General features: G+C 49.4%; 2 protein-coding genes across 3 annotated transcripts in view; both read left to right on the top strand.

The window, feature by feature from the left end:
* MED15 (mediator complex subunit 15) overlaps positions 1 to 22,153 on the top strand; it is a 141,382-nt gene that overhangs the window by 57,754 nt on the left and 61,475 nt on the right. The gene's annotated exons all lie outside the window — the stretch shown is intronic.
* LOC310666643 (T-box-containing protein TBX6L-like) lies at positions 317 to 22,152 on the top strand. 2 transcript variants are annotated; one of them, XM_083417824.1, is made up of 9 exons: positions 317 to 361; positions 8,213 to 8,345; positions 11,452 to 11,554; positions 13,381 to 13,545; positions 14,949 to 15,095; positions 16,337 to 16,407; positions 17,081 to 17,166; positions 20,085 to 20,307; positions 20,957 to 22,152. In XM_083417824.1, the coding sequence occupies exons 1-9, from the start codon at positions 352 to 354 to the stop codon at positions 21,384 to 21,386; spliced, it is 1,368 nt and encodes a 455-aa protein (XP_083273950.1). In that variant the 5' UTR covers positions 317 to 351; the 3' UTR covers positions 21,387 to 22,152. The 2 variants fall into 2 exon arrangements, with proteins under 2 accessions (XP_083273950.1, XP_083273949.1); XM_083417823.1 differs by lacking the exon at positions 317 to 361 and adding an exon at positions 4,747 to 4,777.

Raw genomic sequence — 22,153 nt, 5'->3', positions numbered from 1 at the left:
AGCAGCCCTGGAGCTGATCGTAGGCACTGGAAATGCCACCCCATCATTGAAGACATTGCTGCACCAGCGGAACTCCCCGCCACTGCAGCATGGCCTAGCTCTTAAGCCCTGCCATTCCGGTCAGAAGCCCACAGCGACGGCAGGCCAAGGGCTGAGGTAAGTCAGTGGTTTCCCTTCCCTCATTTTGGCCTGCTTTTCCACCTCACCTCTGCTCCTGGCAGAGTCTGTTTGGGCTGAGGCAAGGGAGATGCGCTAGGCCATGGCCTGGGTGGTTGTCACGCAGAAGATGAGGGGGCACCCCAATTCCTCTGGGGGTGGCTTGAGTGCTGCCTTCCTCTGAAGCTGAGAAGGATGTTGTGGTGTGGGCCTACATTGCCAATTTTGCAATGGAGGGGGGCGCTTTGGGGTCTGTTGTTGGGGTACCACCTTTTCCCATAGTGGGAGGTTTAGCTGCTCAAGGTGGCCGCAGGTTGAGGTGCGATTAAAGCTGGTCCATTTTAACCTGAGCTTCGCGCCTTCCATCGATCAGCACCTCTGAAAACATAATCCTGGACTCAGTGGCCTGATCCTGCACCACATGTGGTTTCCCCCTGCCAACCTGTGCCTGCCTGTGGCTCACAAGAAGGTCCTGAAGCAGCCACCTTGCGGAGCCTGCAGGATGAGGCCAAAGGAGGCCCGTCTAACCCAGCCTCCGCTTCTCAATGTGGGTTTGGGGGGCTGGCCCTGATCCTGCCTCTCTGCCTGCCTGTAGCAGGGCCTGTTTGCTGCCTCTGCATCCACTGAGGATGGAAGCAAATGTCCAGAAGGCCTCCTCTGCCCCCCACAGCCTCTCCTCCCAGCCCATCCTTCAGCTCAGGCCCCCATGGGACCCTGCCTGGAGCGGCCCCTCCTGCCCCCTCAATCCCCCCCCCCCTCCAGAGCTATCAACACTTTCCTCTCCTCCCTTGAGAGCTATTCAGATGCTCTTTGAGAGATGCCAATAAACTCTTTGGTGTGAAAGTAAAATTGCTGTCCCTTTCTCTCCCCCCCCCCCAAATCTTTAGTTGCCACTAATGGGATGGCTGCTCTTCTGAATGCTCCTGTGAGCCCCCCCTTCCCCCCTCAGAACTTTAAGGACTCTCAGATATATATATTTTCTTTCTTCCCACCCCCCAGCCCATTTTGGCCACTGTGCAGCTCTTGTGTAGGGCTGGACATTCCCGAAGGGGGGGGCATGTGTCTTGGAGTTTCTCTTGGGGCTCCTGAACGGGACACACAAAAGCAGCACCCTTTGCGGCTCATGAAAGCAGCGGTTCACTCTGTGGGCAAAGGGGCCACCTCAGCTGGATGCTGGACTTTGCCTGCGGAGATCCAGGTTCGAATTCCCCACCCCTTGGCTGCAAAGTTGGGGGTGCGGCCTGGGCCCATGGCGCTTGCCAAGAACCAAAAGGCTTGCAGGCCGGAATGGGGGGACGAGAAGGAAAGCAGAGTTTGTTCTATGGAGGAAGTGGGGTGTGTGAGAAATGCGAGGATTTGGCCACAGCCCATGGCGTCACAGCTGGGGGGTGGAGTGGGGGGGCTGGTGTCCCTGCCATGGCTCCCTCCCCAGAGCGGTCAGGGGAGCTGGAGCTCCTCAAATATATAAAAGGATGTCACATAGAGGAGGGAGAAAGGTTGTTTTCTGCTGCTCCAGAGAAGCGGACACGGAGCAATGGATCCAAACTACAAGAAAGAAGATTCCACCTAAACATTAGGAAGAACTTCCTGACAGTAAGAGCTGTTCGACAGTGGAATTTGCTGCCAAGGAGTGTGGTGGAGTCTCCTTCTTTGGAGGTCTTTAAGCAGAGGCTTGACAACCATATGTCAGGAGTGCTCTGATGGTGTTCCCTGCTTGGCAGGGGGTTGGACTCGATGGCCCTTGTGGTCTCTTCCAACTCTATGATTCTATGAAATAGGAAAAGGACCCAACTGAGCCAGAAAAGAGAGGTACAGCCATTTAGTCCTGCAGCTTTCTGGGGGGTGGGGCTGGGGGGTTCTGCCTAGTGGGCTTTTTCTCCTGTCCCTTCACACTGGGGCAGGAGTAGTGAGGGTGGTAAAGCAGACTTGACTTTCTTCCTCTTGGTCCTAAGGCTTAAGCCCAAAACATCTGAGAAGCTTCTGGACGGTCAAGCCTACTGAACTTTATTGTATCAAGAAGTGGGCGCTGAGCCCGGCTGCATTTTGCTTTGCTTTATTTCTCTCTCTTTCCCTCTGCCTCCAGCCCAGAAGCAGAAGCTAAATCAGGGTTTCCCAAACTTAGGCCTCCAGCTGTTTTTGGACTACAATCCCTATCAGCCCTGCTAGCCAAGGATGATGGGAGTTGTAGTCTAACAACAGCTGGAGACCCAAGTTTGAGCTAAATGAAAGGCATGCTGTTAAAGAGCACAGGGATCCTGGGCACATTTACTTGTGAGTAAGTTCCCCCAGTGTACTCTGGGCAGAACTTGGTTGCATATAACCCGCTGGTTTCCTTAAGCTTACAAGGTAAAGGGACCCCTGACCATTAGGTCCAGTCGTGGCCGACTCTGGAGTTGCGGCGCTCATCTCGCTTTATTGGCCGAGGGAGCCGGCGTACAGCTTCCGGGTCATGTGGCCAGCAGGACTAAGCCGCTTCTGGTGAACCAGAGCAGCGCACAGAAATGCCGTTTACCTTCCCGCCGGAGCGATACCTATTTATCTACTTGCACTTTGACGTGCTTTCAAACTGCTAGGTTGGCAGGAGCAGGGACCGAGCAACAGGAGCGCACCCCGTGGCGGGGATTCGAACTGCCGACCTTCTGATCGGCAAGTCCTAGGCTCTGTGGTTTAACCCACAGCGCCACCTGCGTCCTTAGGCTTACTTACAAGTAAACATGCCTCGGATCGCAGTCAGTTTCTAGTCAGAGGAAGAGCGTGGCCTGGACAGCAATGAAAGGAGGCGCTGCAGCTGCCTGTGGAGCCCTTTGAAAGAGCACTTACCTTTGCATTTTCCTCTCCCAGGGATGTCAAGTGGCTGTGAAGCATTTCGCATCTTCCTTCCATGCTGCTAACTAACCAGGAAGGAGTGGGGGGTTGAGGTGGAGAAAAATAAGTCTTCCTCTTGTTTTGCAAGAATAGGAGTCCTTTTGAGCATCCTACCCCTCCAGATTCTGGGTAGGAACTCCCCCTCCATCCTCACCTCCCAGTTATTTATTTATTCGATTTATATTCTGCCCTTTCTCCAAAGATCCCAGGGCAATGTACCACATTAAGAACACATTTTACAGAGCATCAGTAATCGAAACCTGATAAAAAGCATAACAGGGAGCATAATACCAAATCAATCATAATAACAGCACTCCCTGTTTAGATTTGGCTTCTGCAAGACCCAGAACAAACAGAGCAGTGGGGGGCTGCATTCTGCCTTGGAGCAGCACATTGCTGTCTTAAAAACGCAACTAGTTGTTCTTTTTCTCCATTTGGATCAAAACCAGTTTAGCAGCGGCCGGGTGGAGTGTGTGGACCAGATGAAAAGGCAGCATTCCTAAGGATAGCGCCGGGCTGTGGTTGTGGCACCCACTGGGTGCAGAGTAAAGGGTCTGTTGGGACAGGTCCACAATGATGTGCAGCCAGTGAGCCAGTGTGCCTGGCGGTTAACCAGAAGGTTGGTGTTTGGAGCCCAACCATAGATGGATGTGGGGGCAAGAGAGCTGCGTTGCCGGGGATTGGACTCTACCATTCTATGAACTAGTACTTGGAAATGCAGCTCAGCTCAACAATGGCAACAACAACATCCTGAGGTGCTTGTGCTTTGGAAAACAGAAGTGGATGGGGACGCATGAGGAGAAGGGAGGGGAACTTCTGACCTCGCTTGGCCGCTGGGCTTCAGTGAGATGGGAAGCGCTGGGCCAGCCAGCCACTCTCAGGGTGAAGCTCTGCTTTAGTTGGGGGCAGTCAGTGCGCCAAGAGGGAACCCATTTGCCTCTGGGTAATGAACCCTGGCCGGGACGTCGGTGGCGCTGTGGGTTAAACCACAGAGCCTAGGACTTGCCGCTCAGAAGGACGGCGGTTCGAATCCCCGTGACGGGGTGAGCTCCCGTTGCTCGGTCCCTGCTCCTGTCAACCTAGCAGTTTGAAAGCACGTCAAAGTGCAAGTAGATAAATAGGTACCACTCCGGCGGGAAGGTAAACGGCGTTTCCGTGCGCTGCTCTGGTTCGCCAGAAGCGGCTTAATCATGATGGCCACATGACTCGGAAGCTGTACGCTGGCTCGCTCGGCCAATAAAGCGAGATGAGCGCCGCAACCCCAGAGTCGGCCACGACTGGACCTAATGGTCAGGGGTCCCTTTAGCTTTACCTTAATGAACCCTGCCCCTGGTGTAAGGATGAGGGGTTCCTTGGTTTGCCTGGCCCCCTGGCACCTCCCACCGCTTGGCTGGTCTGAGTGGGCATTAGCCATCCAGGGAGGGGCCTTTCCTTCTCCTGGTGGGGTTTCCTGTATCTCAAAGCCATGTGAATTCACTGGGCTTCTTCTCTCTCCTCTCTCCAGCCATTGCAGGGCAGCAACAGATATTTCCTCTCTTTGTTCCTGCTGGACATCAAAGGTTGGGGGGGAGAGAGAGAGAGACGGGGCTGGCTCCTCCCCACTTGTTAAACCTTCATAAGCCAGGAACTCACCTTGGCTCCAAGCTGAGTCTTCCCTCCTTTGGCCTCTCTGTTGTGTGTTTGGGTCTGGACTCCTGCCATCCTCACACATCTCTCTGGCTCCTTCCAGCACCTGGGAAGATGCAAGCCGGACCAGGTAGGTGCTGAGCCTTCCTGGATTTCTTAAGCCCCAGAGGGGAGGAGAGGGAAGCTGTGTTTTCCTGGCTTGCTTGGTTAGTCGTGGTGACTTTCTGAACAGTAGGCACAGACCAAAGCCCCACCAGTCAGGCTGCGCTCTTGTATTGATTGCCTCTCCTGGATTGGGACCCAAGTGTGTTTTATCTCGCGAAGTGTGGACAGCCTGCTGTCTCCATGCCACTCTCCCCACACAAACCGTGGGGCAGGACTGCATTGAGGAAAACCTGATTTTAAGGAAATATCAACCATCTGACTTTCTGAAGACATCCAAGGGAAGTTGTTAATGTTTGATGTCGTATTCTGTTTTAATTTGTTGGAAGCTGAGTGGCTGAGGAAACCCAGTCAGATGGGCGGTATGTATGTATGTATGTATGTATGTATGTATGTATGTATGTATTATACCCCACCCCAGTCTAAACAACTCTTCTTCTGCACATCCAACAAACGGGCTTCATTCTGCCTCTTTGTGGGTCTCCCAGGTGGTCAGAAAGGCCTCCTGAACTTTTATTTCTGTTCTGGAGCTCAGATGCGCTTGCTCTAAACCGCACTTGCTTAGCAGAGAGTCAGAAACTTCTCCTGGGACCTTCAGTGGCAACCAAATCTGTTCCACCAGCAGGCTGTCACTGGTAAAATGCTTCATGGTGTAACTCCGTGTTGTGTTTTGACTATTTTTTTATGTTGTGTTGTGTTTTGACTATTTTTTGTTCAGAGCCACCCAGTCAGACAGGTGGCATAGAAATAATAATTTTTGGTTTTCTTTTTATCATGCTCCATAGCAAATGCTCTGCCGATGTAAGGAGACATATGCTGGGAATGAAGGACATTGTCCCCGGTGACCCCAAATGGTCTCCCCGTTGCCAGGCTGCCTTGCCATTTGGGCTGAAGGCTTTGCTTGTTTGGGGGGAATCTGTAGGTTGGGAGCTGTTTGCTTCTTTGTGGCTCAACCTGGGGAAAGTGTGTGTGTGCTTTGCTGGTCTATCAGGGGCTGGCAGATACCTCTTAATGGGGGATTGGGAGTGAGGCAGAAGCAGGGACTTATAGGAGGTTCCGCTGAAACCTTTGAGGATTTTCCTCCCATTTTTTAATCTATTTTATTTAATCAACAACTAATATATACGTCAAAGGCACGCTTTCTGTGATTTATTCCACAATTATTTCACTTTACACCACATCGAGCTACAGTCTAGCCACAAATTGAAGAGAGATTGGCACATGTGCCAAACAAATAAGACACACACGCCTCCTACGCCCCTTGAAATTTACGCGTTTTCGTTGCGACGATTTGATGAAATCGGTTGCTCCTCTAGATCGAGAAAGTGTTTCAGAACTTGCGGCTTGTTGATCAATGGGCAGTGCTTCATCCCAGCCCAAATAACGTTCTGCCAAACTCTGAAACTTGCTTCCTGCCAGGCGCAATCGCCCCCATCTTTTGCAAAAAGAACCGGTGCCGCCACTCAGCATGGTTGAGCAAATGCCAGAGCACCAGCCTCTTAAATGTCCCAGGGATTTGAAGAGAAGCGGCCCCGCTATCTTAATTTCCCCGCAGAATGTGCTGCAGTTGCCTTGCACAGAAGTCTCTTTTTTTGGAGCCCTGGGCTCCTCACAATTCCCCGCTCTGCCTCACAATTTCCCTCTCTGCCACTGCTTTTGCTGTTCCACCAGAACTTATCCTGTACCCGCCCTGCCAGCTTGCTGGCAGGGAACCCCCCACTCTTGCCCCTGGCCCAGAGACAGCCGTTCTGTGAAACCCACCTCCCTTCCTCTCTTTAAGGATGTATTTTGTGACCAGTGGGGGACAAACATCCTCCTTTGCTCAAAAGTTTTCGTGGCTCCTTTCGAGTCCCTGCTGGAGCAGATGGAGCCTAGTCTGGCAAGGAGATGTTAACGGTCCACAGCAAAGTGGGTGTCACTTCTGCAGGAGTCCATTAATGCTGAATCAAAGCAGGAAACTGATGGGGAACGGCAGGGTTTGTTTTGCCTGCGAAATGGAAGTTGGTTTTGCTGTTTGTCCTTAAGAGGTTCACCGAGACAAACTAAGCACTTCTGCATCTTCTCTCTGGTTGACAGGGAAGCTAACTAAGCAAAGAATCCCGATTCTTAAAATGTTGTTGTTGTTGTCGATCTTAAAATGTTTTGCCCTACTTAGTTCAGCTGGTGGCTTCAGGATTGCTATCTATCTCAAATCCCCACCCCCATATCTGTCTTAAATTGTTTTGGTTTTTTAAAAAAATCATTTTAATGTAATTACTTTATATTTCCCACTTTTTTTGTAATATTTTCCATTGGTTTTAATTCTACATTTAATACTGTACTTAATGCATTATACTTTATGTGCTGTTTGCTCCCTCCCTTCTCTAATGGTTCTTGACCGATAGATAGATAGATGATAGATAGATAGATAGATAGATAGATAGATATAGATAGATAGATGATAGATAGATAGATAGATAGATGATAGATAGATAGATAGATAGATAGATAGATAGATAGATAGATAGATAGATAGATAGATAGATATAGATAGATGATAGATGATAGATGATAGATGATAGATGATAGATGATAGATGATAGATGATAGATGATAGATGATAGATAGATAGATAGAGATATGGTTTTGTTCTTGGACTCCAGCTCCCATCAGCCCCCTAGAAAGCAGAGCCAATTGTAAATTATGATGGGAGTTGAAGTTTTCTATCTATCCCCCATGCTCCCAAACAACAAAAAACCCCAACCTTTTTCAAAAGACGGTTTGGGGACAGGTGGTTTACTATTCCCCCACCCTCTAATTTCTTCTTTGAACGGCTTGGATAGCTCAATTGGTTAGATTGTGGTGCTGGATAACACCAAGGTTGCAGGTTCGATCCTGAAATGGACAGCTGCATATTCCTGCATTGAAATGGGTTGGGCTACGAGATGATCCTCAGGGTCCCTTCCAACTCTATGATTATATGAAAACCCTAAAGAAATGTGTTTGGTGTTCTTGCTGGCAATGCCCATGGCTCTCTCTGGGTACCAGCCACAGCGGAGTTTAGCAGCTTAAGCAAAAAATATCCACTAAGCATTAAAAGTTGGAAGGGCAGCAGAGTCAACCTTCAGGGGGCAGGCAGAGCTTGGGGGAAGACTTCCTTCCGCTGGAAGGCACAGCATTTGGGGGTGCTGGGGGGGGGGTTCCCCTATGCTGGATAATGTTGGAAGCTTTTCTCAAAGTCTAGGGTGATTCCAGCCGGCTTTGCTTCTTTTAACAAAAGCAACCAGCACCCTAAACTCTTTAACACATTTATGGTGGCCGACATTTTCACGGACTGGTCCATGACAGCTGAAGCCATCCAAAATTTCTTCGTGGTCCCCCCCCCCCCTCAAAGTGCCGGTTCTGTCTTTTCTCTCCATCCAAGATGCCAAAACTCTTCCCGAATCTTTGGAGGCCTCGTCTCCTCACAGCTCCATTGCGGTCGCCCTCGAGGATGTGGACCTGTGGATGAAGTTCCATCAAGTAGGAACAGAGATGATCATCACCAAATCTGGACGGTGAGCTGAACCCTGTTCTGTGCCCTTTTGAATCTCTGTTTCTTCGGGGCTTAGAAAGTCGCCCTTGCCAATGGGACGGGGCAGCACCTCCTCAGGTGATCACACCCTCACAGCTTTGCTGCAGGCAACCCCCACTTTCCCAACCTCCAGATGTTCAGGGGCTACAGCTCTCTCCAGCCTCAGGATCATACAGCTGGAGCTGATAGGAATTGGCCAAAACATCTGGAGGGGCACCAGGCTATGGAAGGCAGACTTCAAAGTGCATTGTCCTTCCCTGGTTTCCTATTGTCATTTCCTTATGAATTTGGATGAAAGTAGTAGTGCTGTGGCTTAAACCACAGAGCCTAGGGCTTTCCGATCAGAAGGTTGGTGGTTCGAATCCCCGCGACGGGGTGAGCTCCCATTGCTTGGTCCCTGCTCCTGCTGATATCCAACGCCCTTTAAAAATGTATTGGGGAGCGGAGGGAGGGAATTATTGGGTTGCTTTTGTTTTTATTATGTATTTCATATATTTAATATGGTGGTTTTGTCTTGTCAACCGCCCTGAGACCTGCAGGTACAGGGCGGAATACGAATGTAATTATCAATCGATCAATCAAAACAGCTTCTTCCTTTCCTGATTTCAGAATACCAGCCTCTGTTTCAGTTCATTCTTTTCAAAATTATTTTGGCAAGATGATGATGATGATGATAATTTATTATTTGTACCCCGCCCATCTGGCTGGGTTTCCCCTGCCACCCTGGGTGGCTTCCAACAAAGACCAAAAATACACTAAAATGTCACACATTAAAAATTTCCCTGATGCCTTCAGATGTCTTCTGAATGTCAAGTAGTTGTTTATCTCTTTGACATCTGATGGGAGGGCGTTCCACAGGGTGGGAGCCACTACCGAGAAGGCCCTCTGCCTGGTTCCCTGTAGCTTTGCTTCTCGCAATGAGGGAACTGCCGGAAGGCCCTCGGAGCTGGACCTCAGCATCCGGGTAGAACGATGGGGGAGGAGACGCTCCTTTGGGTATACTGGACCAAGGCCATTTAGGGCTTTAAAGGTCAACACCAACACTTTGAATTGTGCTTGGAAACGTACTGGGAGCCAATGTAGGTCTTTCAAGGCTGGTGTTATGTGGTCTCGGCAGCCGCTCCCAGTCACCAGTCTGGCTGCCGCATTCTGGATTAGTTGTAGTTTCCGGGTCACCTTCAAAGGTAGCCCCACTTAGAGCGCATTGCAGTAGTCCAAGCAGGAGATGGAACAAATGCCTATTTATACTTAGCCAAGTAGGCAGACACTGACTGTAGGTCAGGTCCTGCAAAACTCCAGTGCCACAAACCCCAAAGGATGCAGTTTGTTCATCACCCTTTCCAGGGGAAGGGCTCCTTTCTTGGGAACTGCCCTCCCCACTGTCCACAAATAGGCCTCTGGGCATCTTTCTTGGTCCCGCTGGGCTCTGGGCCCCCTTTCTTCCTTGCCAGGGGTAAGAGGAAACCCTCCCGGCTGCAGCTTGATTCTGGAAGTTGAGGGCAGGGGCTTACTCTAGAGGAGACCCACAGCATAGCCATCTTTCTTGCAGCACTTGTGCCATTCCATTAAACATTAGGAAGAACTTCTTGACAGTAAGTGCTGTTCGACAGTGGAATTTGCTGCCAAGGAGTGTGGTGGAGTCTCCTTCTTTGGAGGTCTTTAAGCAGAGGCTTGACAACCATATGTCAGGAGTGCTCTGATGGTGTTTCCTGCTTGGCAGGGGGTTGGACTCGATGGCCCTTGTGGTCTCTTCCAACTCTATGATTCTATGAAATAAATCTGGTCGGCTTCAAATCCAAAGTCAACGGCAAGAAGGCAATTTGAACATTATAAACCTGAGATGCATCCTAGATAAATGCCCAATAAGAACCTGTTGAGTCTAAACAGATTTTAGGAGGAGCTCCTTCAGGGGTTCCTGGGCTTCAGGACAGGAGAGGTCCTGTCGCCCACCCATAATATCCCTCTTTCAAGTCCTCCTTAGTTTCCCAGCACTTTTTAAAAAAAGTTTTTTATTCAAAATTAAAGCAAGACATATTATCCAGAAACATCATCCTTATTTCCCCCCCTTTTTTCCTCCCTCCCCCCACAGAACCCACCCACCCCCACCCCCCAACTTCCTTCAGTTCCAGTCTTTGGTTTCTCTGAGAGTGCTGTTTTCTGCATGTTACAAAGTTGTATAGATCCTCAAACTATTTAGCTGATTATTATCAATAAAAAGTTTGTGAATGTTTATTCAAAACCTGCCCAGGAGTCCAGTTCACATTGTTGCATCTTCAAATACTTTGTAAAGGGTTCCCATTCATCCTTCAAGTCACCGTTATCCTTGTCCCGTAGCTTATATGTCAGTTTTGCCAGTTCTGCATAGTCCTCCAATTTTTCTTGCCATGATTCTTTAGTTGGGGTTTCTTCAGTCTTCCATCCTTGTGCTATGAGAACTCTTGCAGCCGTTGTTGCATACATGAAGATGTTTTTCAACTTTTTTGGCAGGTCTTTCCCTACAATCCCAACAAAAATGCCTCAGGTTTTTAAACAAATGTTAAATGGAACATTTTCTTCAATTCATTATATATCATTTCCCAAAATTTTTGAATTACATTACAATCCCACCACATATGATAAAATGTCCCTTCCTTTTCCTTACACTTCCAACATATATTTGAACTAGTTTTGTACATTCTGTACATTTTCCCTACCTGCACTGGTGTTGTGTACCATCTTTACATCATCTTCATGTAATTCTCCTTCAATAGGGAACAATCTGTAAATTTTAAATCAGTTATCCATATTTTTCCCCAATCTTCCATCCTAATGTTGTGACCTACATCTTGTGCCCATTCCCAGCACTTTTAAAACAATGATGAGGCCTAGAACCTTGAGCTAAAAGAAACTGGGACCTTATTTCCCCTGCGGCTGCACAAGCCATGAGCCCAGCTTTGAAGCCAAGTTTCTTCTGGTCAAAGCTGAGACTGGACTGAGGGCACAGAGGTAGTTCATGTTCTTTCTCGGTTGCTGCTCTCCCCTACCCCCTCTGAAAAGCTTCATCCTGGAGAGTCCAGCATAAAAAGGGCCATCTTTCCTCCTCTCCACAGGCGGATGTTTCCCCAGTGCAAGATCAAAGTTACGGGCTTGATCCCCTATGCGAAGTATCTCATGCTGGTGGACTTTGTGCCAATGGACAGCTTCAGGTACAAGGTAAAGGCTTTCCCCGGTTTCTGGGTGTGATCTAGGCTCCTTCTAACTGGTTTAACAGATTAAGGGTCCAGCAATTAGGCAGATACCTTCTGATAAAAGTGCTCTGGTGTGTATTCCTCCTTTGTCAACCTAAGGGTCCCCCAGTTGCTTTGGGCGGCTGTGCAGGCAAGCAAGGGCTGGTGGGGGCTGTAGTCCAAAATATCTGGAGGTCTCCAGGTTGACGAAGGCCGTTGTCTGACTGGATTTGTTTTGTGGAGCATTTTAGGCATGTCTATTGGGGTAGGGGGTGGGATGCGGGTGGTGCTGTGGTCTAAACCACAGAGCCTAGGACTTGCCAATCAGAAGATCGGTGGTTCAAATCCCCGCGATGGGGTGAGCTCCCGTTGCTCGGTCCCTGCTCCTGCCAACCTAGCAGTTTGAAAGCACGTCAAAGTGCAAGTAGATAAATAGGTACCACACTGGCGGGAAAGTAAACGGTGTTTCCATGCACTGCTCTGGTTCACCAGAAGAGACTTAGTCATGCTGGCCACATGACCTGGAAGCTGTACGCCGGCTCCCTTGGCCAATAAAGCGAGATGAGCGCCGCAACCCCAGAGTCTGTCACGACTGGACCTAATGGTCAGGGGTCCCTTTACCTTTATTGGGGTAGGGGAAGCAGCAGTCAAATGGAAACATGTTGATAAAAATAGGTTGTGAGAAGGAAACCTCCATCAGGCTTCAAATTACAGTGGTACCTCAGGTTACAGACCCTTCAGTTTACAGACTCTGCTAACCCAAAAATAGTACCTCAGGTTAAGAACTTTGCTTCAGGATGAGAACAGGAATTGTGCTCCGTTGGCCCGGCGGCAGCGGGAGGCCCCATTAGCTGAAGTGGTGTCTCAGGTTAAGAACAGTTTCAGGTTAAGAACGGACCTCCAGAATGAATTAAGTTCTTAACCTGAGGTACCACTGTACCGACTCTGGAGGAATGGAGAATGAAGCTAACGGACTATGCAGAACTGGATAAATTAACTGGGAAAATTAGATATCAACGAGATCACAAGTTCATTGAGGACTGGGAAAAAATTTCAGAGTATTTGAAGAGTGTATGTGATGAGCAAACAACGCTAGTGGGTTTTAAAGAAGCTTTGTGAAAAAATAAGGAATATTGCAAGAATGTAAATAAGGCTATAAAGGTATTTTTAAAAAGGCGATACTAAATTTGAGGAATGCGTAGACAAAAATTTAAATACGGATGATTTTCAGAGAAGTTGAGGGAAGTCCAAAAGTTGAAAATATGTTAATTGGGAAATTGTTTGATTGGAGATATTTGTGTAAAACTTAATAAAAATTTATTAAAAGGAGGTACCACTGTACTGGAAAGGAGATTCCGGCTAAAGAACTTTCTGAATTTTTAAGAACTTTCTGGTTTTCAAGCAGAGGTTGGATAGCCATCTGTCATGGATGCTTTAGCTGAGATTCCTGTATTGCAGGGGGTTGGACTAGATGACCCTTGGGGTCCCTTCAAACTCTACAATTCTATGGGTCTATCTTTGGGCAACTGGGGGACTCCTGAGGGCTCAGGCCCGGAAAGGTTGAAGCAGCAGCATCTGCAGCACCGGGAACCTGGACCTCAGCTGCTTGTTCAGCCAAACCACTCTTCTTCCTCCATAGGAGGGGGGTCCTCCATGGCCAGCGGACCCCCCCCCCCACTACCCCCAAGCTCTTCAGGATGATCGTGGGATCACTTCAGGAGTGATCCCACAGTTCAAGCAGTGACCTGGGAAGTGAATGTGGCGGGAAATGCTGGGGAGGTCTGTTCATCTTTTCTCTTCCTCATCTCCCAGTGGAACAAGGACCAGTGGGAAGTTGCTGGGAAGGCGGAGCCGCAGCCTCCCTGCCGGACGTACGTCCACCCCGACTCCCCTGCCCTGGGCAGCCACTGGATGAAAGAGGCCATCTCCTTTCAGAAGCTCAAACTGACCAACAACACCCTGGACCAGCATGGCCACGTATGTCAAGAGAGGGCTGGGGAGGAGGGAGGGAGATTGTGCAGCGAGACATTAGGCGAAATTGGAGGTGAGGGTAAGGATAGGAGGGGGGAGGCCTGAGGCAGGTGAAAGCAGGGCCCAATCCACTGCAGCGCCCTCTTGCATGGCCCTCATTGGGGCTGTAAGAGAGTAGGGCATGTCCGGGGATAATTCAAACTGAAATTCCCAGGTGTCAAAAAAGGTTATTTATGTATGCTACTACAGTGGTGCCCCGCAAGACGAATGCCTCGCAAGACGGAAAACCCGCTAGACGAAAGGGTTTTCCGTTTTGGAGGTGCTTCACAAAACAAATTTCCTATGGGCTTGCTTTGCAAGACGAAAATGTATTGCGAGTTCCTGCGGGGTTTTTTTCCTCCCCCCCCCCTTTTTCCCAAGCCGCTAAGCCGCTTATCAGCTGATCCACTAAGCCGCTAATAGCGCTAAGCCGCTAAGCCGCTAATGGGCTTGCTTCGCAAGACGAAAAAAACCGCAAGACGAAGAGACTCGCGGAACGGATTCTTTTCATCTTGCGAGGCACCACTGTACTGCGGCCTGTGTTTTGTTAGCCCAAAAATGGAAAACGAGCGAGGTCCCAACTAAAGAAGAATGGCAACTTGAGTTGACAGAATATGCGCAACTTGCAGATTTAACATGTAGAGTAAGAGAGCAAGAAGAACATACGGTTAGAAAAGATTGGAAAACGTTTATTGAATATATGGGAAATAACTGTGTACAGCTGAAAACGTTGGCAGTGTTAAGATAGATTCAACAGTGTAAATAAGTTTTGATGGATGTAATAATGGAATACTGAATGGTATAATTTCTGTAAAATATGCAGGGGTTTATGATATGTAAAACAAACCATGGAAAGAGAAGGGAAGTGACTGATATCTTAAGGATGTAAAAATGAGTGCTTTAAATTGTAAAACGGAATATTTAATAAAAATTAGATTTAAAAAGTAGGGTGTGTTTGCCCCTCTGCTGCCGCTCTTAGGTGGAGTCTAGAGACATAAAAAAACGCTGTGAAAATGCCTTAATGGGGGGGGGGGGATTACATTGAATTTGGCATAGCTCACTGTCACCATCTAGTGTCGCATTTGTATATTGCATTTTGCAACACATTTAAAATGTTTTATTTGCCGCTGTACTTTAACGGCACGCAAAATCAGTCCGGAGAAGGATTTGATTTTGCCTTAAGCAAAGCTTCCTGGCTCCCCCTGCACAAAACCGCTCTCTCGTTCTCTCTCTCTCTGGGCAAGGCTTCCCCCCACAATTGCACGATGGCAAGCCCCCCTTGACGTTCGGCTTCAGACACTGGCTGAGGTGCTCCCTTCCCACCGAAGGAGGCTTCCTGACTGCATCACTTCCTCCGTGTCTCCCTCCAGGTCATTCTCCACTCCATGCATCGCTATAAGCCTCGCTTTCACGTCATGCAGGCAGACAACCTCTTCAGCACCCACTGGAGCACCTTCCAAACCTTCAGCTTCCCAGAGACAGTCTTCACCTCTGTCACGGCATACCAGAACGAGAAGGTGGGCAGCAAAGGGTCAGCTGGGCTCTCTCCTCTGCTACAAAGGCTGTGGAGGGCTGTGGCTGTTGCTCTCGTGGACACAGCAGGGCTCCCCAAATATTAGGGGGCCTATATTCAAAACGGAGGGGAGTCTTCAACCTGGAGCATGTTCCGCAGGACACCAGCCAGCCCCGGTCTCACGCAGCCCTTCCTTTTTTAAAAAAAAAAAAATATTTATTAAAAGTTTAAAGATTACAGAAAAAAAAATGAGAAAAAGGGGAAAATATAAACAATACAAATCAATACATTACAATACATTAAAAAAACCAAAAGACATAATACATCAAAAACACAAACAAAAACAATTAAAAACACATCCAATATTTATCATTATCTTTCATTAACTTGTTTCCTCGACCTCCTCCCACCTCCCTTTTATGTATTCTAGTTATTAATTATTTCAGCAAATCCTTTCCATCTTTCACTGCTTTCTGTCATTTAATTATCTTAATTTATTTTAACCTTATCTTACCATCAAAACCCTAAAGCTTATTTATACTTAACTCCTTATAATGTTTCTATTAAAGCCATGTGGTTTCATTCCAACATTTTCCTAGCATTCATTAATTTTACAATATTTCTCTAAATAAATTTTTAAATTTTTTTCCAATCTTCTTCCACCGTCTCTTCTCCCTGGTCTCGGATTCTGTCAGTCCTTTCTATCAGTTCCATATAGTCCATCAACCTGGTGATCTTCTGTCCGAGGCTCTTAGCTCTTTTCCATGTCCCTTCTGCAGATCTTCTTCACGCAGCCCTTCCTGGCAGCACATGTCCCCACAACACATTTTGCACAGAGCGGCTGCCTTAAAATCTCTGTAGACCCAGGGCCTAGTGGCCGTACATACGGTGACAGCTCCCTGCAGGATCCTCTTGCCCATACGTTGCTGCAGGAGGCCCCTTTCACGGGTCAAGTGGCAGAACCTGTGGCTCAGACACTCTCTGAGCCAAGCTGCCGAAGCACAGGCACCCCACACAGGTGGGGAAGAGGGGGCACTCTGGCCTGCAAAGAGGGGCAAACTAGGCTGGGTTCTGCAGGTCTCCTGGGACTTTCTTGAAATTTCTCTGCAAAGGTTGGGGAGAAGATGAGGCAGCTCTCTGGTCCTCAACCAAGTTGGAAAGGCAAGATCCCAAATGTGGGGCAGGGCAGGGCCATAACAGAGATGGGTGTTTGGTCTAACGCTAGACTCTTGTCTCTTTTTCCAGATCACAAAACTAAAGATCTACAACAATCCATTTGCTAAAGGCTTCCGAGAACATGGGAAGAACACCCGCAGGTGGGTCAAGGGTGGCTCGGGTGCCTTCCTGGTGACAACAGCCGTCACCAGTGGAGAATGGCCTGGTGGGTCGTATCCTGCATGTGTGGGTGGGTTTTTTGGGGGGTGGGGGGTTCTGTCTCACAATGGGAGACCTGTTGAAATGCCAACTTTCAGGTAAAGGCAAAGGGACCCCTGACCATTAGGTCTAGTTGTGGCCGACTATGGGGTTGCGGCGCTCATCTCGCCTTATTGGCCGAGGGAGCCGGCGTACAGCTTCCGGGTCATGTGGCCAGCATGACTAAGCCGCTTCTGGCGAACCAGAGCAGCGCATGGAAACACAATTTACCTTCCCGCCGGAGCAGTACCTATTTATCTACTTGCACTTTGACGTGCTTTCGAACTGCTAGGTTGGCAGGAGCAGGGACCGAGGAATGGGAGCTCACCCCATCGCGGGGATTCGAACCGCCAACCTTCTGATCGGCAAGTCCTAGGCTATGTGGTTTAACCCATGGGACCTGCCCTTTAAAACGCACAGTTGTGACTGTCCCTGCATGACAAAGAGGAAGATCTTACGCCGTTTTAAGGCATCTGTGGCAAGCCCAGGGCCCCACCCTGCTCCTCATCTAGCAGGGGTTTGAAGGTCCAATCTAGAGAGTTGCAAAACGCCTACCATTGACTGCTCTTTCCTCAGAGAGGGAAAAGTTCAGAAAAACAGTTCAGCCAAAGGTCAGAAGAGGACATTGATGGAAGTACCCACACTTGGCATGGAGGAACCAGGTAACAAACAACAACCCTGCCAGGTATTGGGTAGATGCATCACCAGTGGCGTAGCGTGGGTTGTCAGCACCCGGGGCAAGGCAAGTAATTTGCGCCCCCTAACCCGTGGATTTGCGCCCCCTAACCCTCACCCCCAGATGTTGCGCCCGGTGCGGCCGGCCCCCCCTGCACCCCCCACGCTACGCCACTGTGCATCACCTGCCTTGATTGCCCCCCCCCCCCAAAAAACCCACAAACAGGGCACCCGGCATTTGGCTGACTTTACCGAGAGCTTGGCAGGTTTCTATGGGCCACAGTGAGGTGCAAAGATGCAATGTTTTCCTTCCTCAAAATGTGAGCCGGTCCATACACCGGCCTGCATTCGCTACTACAGATAATTTATTTCAACAGCAAATGTAGTTGCATTTGGAAAAAAAATTACAGTGGTACCTTGGTACTTGAATGCCCTGGCTCCCAAACAAATTGGCTCCAGAACGTCGCAAACCCAGAAGTAAGTGCTCCAGTTTGCAAAAGTTTTTCAAAAGCCAAACATCTGACGCGGCTTTCGCTTGAGTGCAGGAAGCTCCTGCATGCAATCGGAAGCCGTGCCTCAGTTTTTGAACGGTTTTGGGAGTCGAAAGGGCTCCCGGAACAGATTAAGTTTGAGAGCCAAAGTACCACTGTACAGCTGATCATGCAGATGGCGGAACCAAAAGGCTGCTCAGAAACCCCTGCAATGTGCTGGCATCCATTCTATATCTGGCTCCCCGTTTCCAAAGCATGCTACAGGTGTGCTGGAGGCTGGAGATGGAGCAATGGGCAAAAAAGCAACCACTAGTGACTTAACAGGACTTACTTTTCAAAAATCAAACTGGTTCTGCTTTCTTTCTAGTAGCTACAGGTAGAAATAATTCAATGGCAGACCCATCCATGCTCTGCTCTTCCCCACCCCTAAAAATAAAAAATACACAGCTTGTATAAGTTATGCAGACTGTCTCGCCAGAGTGGTGCATGCTCTAGTTATCTCCCACTTGGACTACTGCAATGCACTCTATAAGGGACTACCTTTGAAGGTGACCCAGAAACTACAACTAATCCAGAATACAGCAGCTAGACTGGTGACTGGAAGCGGCCACCAAGACCATATAACACCGGTCTTGAAAGACCTACACTGGCTCCCAGTATGTTTCCGAGCCCAATTCAAAGTATTGGTGCTGACCTTTAAAGCCCTTAACGGCTTCGGCCCAGTATACCTGAAGGAGCGTCTCCACCCCCGGACACCGGGGTCTAGCTCCAAGGGTCTTCTGGTGGTTTCCTCACTGCGAGAAGTGAGGTTACAGGGAACCAGGCAGAGGGCCTTCTCGGTGGTGGCGCCCGCCCTGTGGAACGCCCTCCCACCAGATGTCAAAGAGAAAAACAACTACTACCAGATTTTTAGAAGACATCTGAAGGCAGCCCTGTTTAGGGAAGCTTTTACCGTATTTTTCGCTCCATAGGGCACACCTGACCATAGGGCGCACCTAGTTTTCAGAGGGGGAAATCAAGGGAAAAAATATGATTTCTCTCCCCCCCCCCCCCAGCTCTGGGAGCAGCGGACAGGCTGCGTGCAGCCTGTGCGCTTCTCACAAACCTCCTCCCTGCTTTTGCAGGAGGTGGGGGAATTCCCCCATCTCCCGCAAAAGCCCACAGGAGCCACACACCCTTTAAGGAGTGCACGGCTCCTGCGGGCTTTTCTACGAGGAGGGAGAAGGGACTGACGCGGCCTGTGGGCTTTTCTGCAAGGTGGGAGAAGGGACTGATGTGGCCAGTCAGTCCCTTCTCCCTCCTAGGGAAAAGCCCGCAAGAGCCGCACGGAGCTTGTGTGCGGCTCTTGGGGGCTTTTCCCACCTGCCTCCCCCCTGCATTCGCTCCATAAGACGCACACACATTTCCCCTTGCTTTTTAGGAGGGAAAAAGTGCGTCCTATAGAGCGAAAAATACAGTAATGTTTAATAGGTTATTATATTTTAATATTCCATTGGATGCCCCCCAGAGTGGCTGGAGAAAACCAGCCAGATGGGCGGGGTATAAATACATTATTATTATTATTATTAGCCAGTATTTATTCACTTTCCTATTTTGTAGAATTCCTCTGAGTGTGTTAAATTAGGAAGAGCTGCCACCCAATCAACACAAGCCATCTTGTTTGGCCCTCAAGCATCCCATTAGCCATTTTGGTGTGATTGGCTTAAAAAAAAAGTCTGGGGACCAGATCTAGATGGGGGGGGGGCTTTAATTATTTGCCCCCTGCAGTCATTCCAGTCCAGATTGGGGTCCTTGAACTGGCACTGGAAAGAAAAGCTCCCAATGGAGGAACTTCTCCCCCACAGCAAACAGCAGGTGAGCACACACACCTCTACAACATCTGGATTAGGCCGCACAGCAAAGACCTAAATCCCCCAACTCCATGCCAGAGTTTGAGTTTCAGTCACCCCCTGCCCACTGCATGTCAGTCATGCAGTTGCCAAGTACTCAATGGCCAGATACACAAGCTCAGAATATTTGCAAAAGCTAATTTATATGCAGATGCAGCTGAACACAATGGGTGGGCTGCATGTCTCTACCTCAACAGCTCTATGCAAGCAAAGCCAAAAATGAGGGCAGGGAGGGGAGATCTGGGGTCTGCCATAAAAGATTTATCCCCCTGGCTAATGGCATGATGGGCACCTTGCCTGGCTTCTGGTTTATGCCAGCAAGCACCACCCTCCCGGCCTTAGGCAGCTCTCGGCAGCTCTGAGGCCTCCTCAGGTGAGCCCATGACTCTTCAAGCAGCCTCCACACAGGTGCTGTGTTCAGGTGTAGGCATCAGACCAGGTAGACGAGGCGGCTTGCAGGTTTTTCTGCTGGGAGATGGACCTGGCAGAGGAAGATCTCGACTGTTGGTTTTCTCTGTGTGTCAGATCTTACGAGGCATGAAAACATGGAGGTGAAGGAAGAGAGCTATGCCATTCCAGTCGGCAACGGCAGCTACCCCATCTGGGTCTCGGAGCACAACAGCCACCTTTCCTCCTCTGTCCCTGCAGAGGCTCTGTCTCAGGGGGTGGAGGAGAGTGCAAGGACCACCCAAGAAGAGCAAGTGCCAACACCTCCCCCGCCACCCTCTTCCTCCTTACAAGCATACAGGTAAGAGTGGGCTGGGGAGTAGCATCACTTTGTAGACACTCCTGCCATAATGGCCCATCAGGACTGTCTCTGTTCCAAGGGGGTGGCTCTTTACTGGGTCCCAGAAGCTCAGGCAAGGGCTCTTTATATTATTCCGCTGAGCAGATTTGATTTTCTTCTCTGCGCTTCAAACACACCTGAAACCTTTTTTATGTACCGTAAGAATGAAATTTGTAAGCTGCCTTGCTGGGGCAGTGAGAGCCAAAAGGCAGCAGAGATATATTTCTATAAATACAGAAACACAGTCGGGGCAAGAGGCAAACACTTTCCCACGAGATCCCCCTCCGCTGGTGTTCATTTCCGTTAGCAGTGAACGAATGAGCAAGCAATTTCAAATGTAAAAGCTTTTAATGGCTGATTTGGCTGGTTTCCATGTGGAAAGGCGGCCGACAATGCACAGTGGGTGGTTAGATGGACGGATGAGGTGCTGCCCTTGTGGAGTTAAGAGGTTTCTTGGGTGGCGTGACAAGGGACCAAAGCCCCAGGTCACATTTTTACGCTTTCTCAGAAGAGGCCCACCTGCGGAGGCTGCTACCAGGACCCCTGAAAAGTCCTGCTTCTTGAGGTGGGCTCTGCCTTGTTTCCACCTTCTTCTTGGCTTCTCTTTTAGGTTTCACGAGGCTGGCGAAGGCTCCTTTTCAGGGACCCTCCGCGACAGAGTATCTCTCAGTGAATTCCGAGCCAGACCCCCGCAGCTGGACTTTGCCCCCGTTCCTGAGCAAGACCCCAAACTAGCAGACGGCGGCTTTGCCACCAATCTCCCCCCACTTCCTGCTACTCTCCCTCCACAGGACTACTCTGGGATGGTGGCCATGGCTGTTGACCCTGCAGGGAAAGCAGGATCCCGGAGGCCCATGTACAGCCCCTACACTCCTGACCAAAGCTTCAGCCAGTGGGTGGTTCCTCCACCGACACCCTACCGCCCTATGAGCTACTCTGGGTTTCCTACAGACTACAGTACGCAGGGGCCCTCAGGCCACCCCCCAGGCACCATGGCAGACTGGACCCAATATTCCTTGTTCCCCTATGCCTGCTGGTAGAGGGCTAGGAGGAAGACTTGAGGGTAGGGGAGACTTTGTGAGATCTGCCTTATACATCTTGCAAAAAAGGGCTTCTTACCCTTCTCCCCTTTGCATTTCTCCACCAAAGAGCAGCCATTCTAAACCCTGGGAAGCTTGTTTGGAGCATATGTCAAGACGCTGGCTTGAAAACTGGGACAGTTGCCAAGACATACATCTCCACATCCACTCGTGCCACCCCAATCTCCTTCAATAAAATGGCAGAATGTTTCATTGGTTTTTGAAGCCCCTCCCCCCCCCACACACACGAAGAAAGTGCTCTGGGCAGATCTTTTACCCTTTTCCACCTGACAAGGAAGAGACAGAGCTACCTACAAAGGCACAAATATCCAGCAAGAGAAAGGAGGACTCATGGAAAAGCTGAAAGGCCTCTAATCTGTTTGCTGCAGGTAAAACAATAAAAGCGCCCCCTTTCTCTCTTGTACCCTGCCCCAAATCCTAGGATGGGACAACTCTGTTAGGGCATGGATCACTGCTAGAGCTGTGAATACTCCCTACCACTTCTCAGTTCCAGGAGTCCAGGAGCTATAAAGGAAATGTTTCTTTAAGCATATTCAGAGAGCATTGTTCTTTTCTAAATGCTAGGAACCAGTGACATGCAGGGTAAGAGACCCACTCTCTTGCAGCCACAAGAGCACTGTGGGGAAGGGAATGAGATCCTATTGCACAGAGTATCTTCTGCTGTCACAGGAAAGCCTGACGCTGGCAGCCAGCATGACGGTGAACAT

Source organism: Podarcis tiliguerta (assembly GCF_965153285.1).
Source record: "Podarcis tiliguerta genome assembly, chromosome: 16".
In the NCBI taxonomy this organism is placed as follows: domain Eukaryota; kingdom Metazoa; phylum Chordata; class Lepidosauria; order Squamata; family Lacertidae; genus Podarcis; species Podarcis tiliguerta.
The sequence above is the reverse complement of the archived record's forward strand: the minus strand, read 5'-3'. Positions and strand labels throughout refer to the sequence as shown.